Below are 4,778 nucleotides of genomic sequence, written 5' to 3'. Positions count from 1 at the left end.
CTTAAATAAAAAATTAAAAAATCTGATAAATGTTTAAAAATAAAAAAGAAAATAAATTAAAAATTAACGTTTTAAAAAATATTATTTTAAATAATTATTAAAAATTAAAAATTAAATAAAATATATTAAAAACACACTCTTAAAGTGCACAATAATCTCCACAGCTTTATTGACAGTGCTATAATGGTAAATAGCCCTTAAATTAATCCACTTTGTCAAAGAGCACAAAGCAGTGAGAGAAACACCACTACCGGCAGGGTCCAAAGCAAACGCCAGAAAATCCTAACCTTTTTACCCAAACCAGCCCGCGCTGTCTCGATTTTAGCACCTCCTTAGCATGCACTATTGTTATAGCCAACACGCCCCAATCAAATCATGCCTCTACGAATCTCAAACCAATTCAAATAGTACCATATAATACTACCAATGTCCCTTGAATCTCCCCACCTTTCTTCTTTCTTCCTATACAAATTTTCAACAAAAACATCATCCCAGTAAGGAACCTCTCTTCCCTTTCCAAGTTATCATTTTTTCAACCCATCCCCATCTTCCTCCCCCTTTTTCATTTCCTCCAATCCCAAACAAAACCCCCAAAAAATGCAATCATTCCCCCCCATCCCCACTCTCGCATGCCTTTACCTTACTTTCTTTACGTCACTACTATTCCTACTACCTTTTTCTCGTGCCGGTTTACTCTCCGAACCGGTGAGCGACCCCAACCAGCCTCTCGAACCGGGCTCCAACACTGTCCCCGCCTTCCCTGTCCAGACCCAGGCCCTAACCTGCCGCCTCGACCTCTCCGACGAGCTCTTCGGCGGCGTCAAGGATGCCTGCGGCAAGGACCTCGACCGGAGCCGCTGCTGCCCCGTCCTCGCCGCCTGGCTCTTCGCCGCTCACGCCCGCACCGCTCTTGATGTCTCCGCCGCCCCTCCTCCGTCCTCCGCCGACCTTCCGATGATGCCCGACGACTCCCAAAAATGCGTCAACTCGCTCCAGGATTCGCTTCTCTCCCGCAACATCCGAATCCCTCAGCCCAACGCCACGTGCGACGCTATTCTCTGCTTCTGCGGCATCAGACTCCACCAAATCACGTCGCTTACCTGCAACGCTGCGTTTAACGTCTCGCTTTCTCACAGGAACGCCACCCCAACCGCTGCGGTTCGCAACCTCGAGAATAATTGCCGTAACTCCTCTTACGCTGGTTGCACCAAATGCCTCGGTGCCCTACAAAAGGTAACTCCAATCATATCATTATTCTGAGCTTCTATCAATCAACCCTAAAAATTATTACTTTTTTTTCACCGTGACGTGACATTGCTGTGAAATATAAAATATTCACCAGTTTTGTAATTAATTCCTAATTTTTTTTGTCTTAACCGGTTCACAAGGAAGGAGACCTCACTAATCCAGTCTCGGTCGGAAATTATTTCTTTTAAAGTTTGAACTCAATTAAACTTGAGTATTACTTGCAATGATTCAACCTTAATTCTTCATCACTTGTTAAAAGAAATTGTTAACATCTTTTTTTTTCGTTGATTTTCTTTAAAAGGCTGTTACTTTGATTATATACATTATTATATCACTGGTTAATATGAAATAGCTAGCATGTCTTTTCATGTTGAAGATTGAACATTTTTTAGTTATTCCTAAGAATTGTGAATAGTTCAATATTAAACCCAACAAAAATTACTTAACAATATTATCTTAAAATTTGAGTTTAGGAATAACTCCATTTCAAACAGCACTTTCCTTACTTATATACACTATTTTTTTTTTTTGAACTTTGGTAAAGTTGTTTGGGTTGGGTGCAAATGTTCTACGAAGTGGTAACGAAATTCAAAAGGAAAAGTGAAGGGGAAGAAATAAGTCATCTTTTTTGCCCGACCAGGTTGACCTGAGAACATGACTTCCCATGTGCGTTTACGAATTATTAGATTAGAAACTTTTTTTTTTCTTTTTTCGGTTTAACTTTTGCGACATTGTTGAATTGAACCGTTTCTAATTTGTCCCGAACCATGTTTTCACTACTATTTAGGATTTTTGTTTTTAGGTATTGAAAGATTAATTGATGATAATAACGTTATTTTTTTTTTTTTACTTTTTTGGTTTTTGAAGGTGAAGGGGTATAAAAACGAGACGAAGGGAAGTGATAGGGTGAAGAAAATGTTCAACCGGGACTGTCAACTGATGGGGTTAACGTGGCTTCTGGCGAAGAACAAAACGGCGTACATACCTACCGTTTCGGCAGTGCTGCGTGCGATGATGTACAGTGCGCACCCTCACGAGTCCAAGTGTAGTCCTGACCAAGAGAACATGCCGCTGGCCGTTGATTCGCTTCAGTTCGAGAGCGGCCACGCGCCATCTCGGCCGTCCAAGTTTTGCGTGACGGTTTTGCCCCTCGTGGTTCTCTTATTATTTTCCGCTTTTGTGTAGAAAGGGTGGGTCCACTTGCTGGGGTTTAGTGTCTGTCCTCTTCTCTTTCTCTCTCGCTATCACGTGAAGCTGAGCTACTCGACAAAACATGCAAACAAAACATGGTGGGTTGTTTTTGTTTCTGACTAGAGGGAGGGTTTTTCTCGCTGTAAATTTTCAGAGTCCATTGACATGTCTGTGTGTACATGATGCTAGTGCGGTAGTGTCACCAACTTACATAGAAAGAAGAGGTTTTTTTTAGTTTTTCTTTTTTTTTTGCCTCTCCAGTTTTCTCATCCTTGTTGTTTTCTTGCTGGTTTGAAGGAAACGAATATAGATATAAAACTCCCTAATTTTTTTACTGCGTGAGAATGAAGAACAGGTGGATGAGAATTTTTTATTGCCATTTTGTTAAAAAAATTGCATGTTTTATGTTTGAAAATTTAAGATCATAGATGTTTTCAGACCTAAGAAATTGGGGTTGTTTTTACATCTTAAAAATTTGATATATTTTAAAAAATTGTTGGGTTTCGGATTAACCTTGTTTATGAGAATCTTTTTGGAAGTTCGGTTTGTCTTTTGTTTAAGACTTTTTAAAGTAGTTACTGTAATAATTTCTTACAAATTATCTTAATTCTTAACAACTTTTTGTTAATTATTAGTAATTTTGATAATTTTTTTTTAAACTCATGAAAACAGTGGATGATTAGAATGATTTCTTTAGTTTATTTTGTTTCTTTTTATAAAATGTAAATAGTTGTTGGATATATTATTAATTAGGTAGAAAGAAATGAAGCAAATGAGGTGCTAATAATTTTATAAACAAATCTAAAAAATCTAAATGAATTGTTGAAAATTTTAATGATTAATTTTTTTATGAAGGTTATGTACTTTGTATATAGGAACACGGGAAGTATATTTTCATATGAATATACACTGTTTTTTTTGGTGGACATTAATTAACCCCATCTAAAGGTTATTGTTTTACATGAGAAATTTTATTTTCTCCTAATTAAATTTGCGTTCGAATTTAATGTTTTTGTTGGCTGCTGGGTAAGCTATTTATAATTTTAGCATATTATATATTGTCTCGCAAGATTATTTATTTATTTTTGTCTTAATTAGAAAAGAGTTTTCCTTCATTTTCTTAGATGTTTTTAATTAAACTTTTTCTTTTCAATGCGAGAATTTACACCTTAAAATTGCCAAGCTTCACTTGGATCATGTATGACTCTTGGTCATCATATGCTTGTAATATAATTGGTGTCTCAAGCTCATGGAGGTTAACAATGAGATCCCGTCATGAATAATAAATTTGTTATTTTTTTAAACATTCACATTTCAAACTATTCTCGAGGATTTTTTCATTTCATAACTTGAAAAATAAACAAGTCATGTGAAATTATTTGTTGATACGAAATTGTAAATAATAAATAATGGTTAATGTAATTTGCTATAGTCTTAGGCTGCTTCAAACTTTGATGTGCTAAACATAGAAAAGTCCTCAAAGGTTTTATGTTTGTGCTTGATCAAGGTTGTATTGGGAAGCAATAGTATCAGCTTCGCTGGACCACTCGAGATCCTTTAGCCAAGGGGAAACAGCTCCCTATGAACTGGGTATGTTGGTCGACTTAGCAAAATAAAAAATGTGTTAAGTTATCAATCTAGACAGAAAAAACGCAGCAGAAAACACTAGTTTACATTTTTCAATGAAGGTACAGAGCTGAATTGGAATCCGAGTAGTACCAATCTACAAAACAATAATTAAAATGTTACTATTTACCAATTCACGGGTTCAATTGCTGTTCAGATAATTTAGTTTAATCTAAGGGAGAATAATCTTTATGTGGTCGAACGTTTGTTATTTTATTCATTGAAATATGTTTTTTAATTAAATGATTTAAAATTTAAATTTTGATTAATGTTTAAATATAAAATAAATCATGTCAAAAGACTACTTTCACGAAATAATTTCATACCAATAATATATGATTAGTAAAAAAAAAGTCATTTTGGTAGTCCAACAAAGGCAACAGATCGTGGCAGTGCTTATACATCTTACGGCAGCGAGGATTTAAGCAAGGCACAAGTGACTCTTCTCCATTGTTCAGTTATTAAAGGTTATTCCCTAAAACTTTTTTTCAGCAGAACTAGAGAAGTAGATGATTTTATGAACTTGCAATGCAGCCTAAGTTGGAAGAAAATCATCCCAGAAGAACTAAGTTTTCACTTGGGAGAACAACATTTTTGTCTACAGCATACTGTTTCGAAAGAGGAAAAATAAAAGAACCAGGATACTATTTTTTTTTCTAGTCCTAAAGTTTATAAGAAAAAAATGTAACTTTATTTTAAATACGTGTTTTAAA

At 35.6% G+C, this 4,778-nt stretch overlaps 1 protein-coding gene across 1 annotated transcript; it reads left to right on the top strand.

Moving 5' to 3' along the window:
- The first annotated feature begins 237 nt into the window (after positions 1-237).
- LOC114377948 (uncharacterized GPI-anchored protein At4g28100-like) lies at positions 238-2,686 on the top strand. Its single transcript, XM_028336427.1, has 2 exons — positions 238-1,233; positions 2,116-2,686. The coding sequence occupies exons 1-2, from the start codon at positions 598-600 to the stop codon at positions 2,431-2,433; spliced, it is 954 nt and encodes a 317-aa protein (XP_028192228.1). The 5' UTR covers positions 238-597; the 3' UTR covers positions 2,434-2,686.
- The last annotated feature ends 2,092 nt before the right edge of the window (positions 2,687-4,778 follow it).

This window comes from Glycine soja, chromosome 12, assembly GCF_004193775.1.
Source record: "Glycine soja cultivar W05 chromosome 12, ASM419377v2, whole genome shotgun sequence".
In the NCBI taxonomy this organism is placed as follows: Eukaryota; Viridiplantae; Streptophyta; class Magnoliopsida; order Fabales; family Fabaceae; genus Glycine; species Glycine soja.
The sequence above is the reverse complement of the archived record's forward strand: the minus strand, read 5'-3'. Positions and strand labels throughout refer to the sequence as shown.

What these genes read in the sequence shown, in the direction of transcription:
- LOC114377948 (XM_028336427.1), top strand. Translation starts at nt 598, where the DNA reads ATGCAATCATTCCCCCCCATCCCCACTCTCGCATGCCTTTACCTTACT. An exon ending in GCCTCGGTGCCCTACAAAAG is followed by an intron (nt 1,234 to 2,115) that starts GTAACTCCAATC and finishes TGGTTTTTGAAG; the next exon opens with GTGAAGGGGTATAAAAACGA.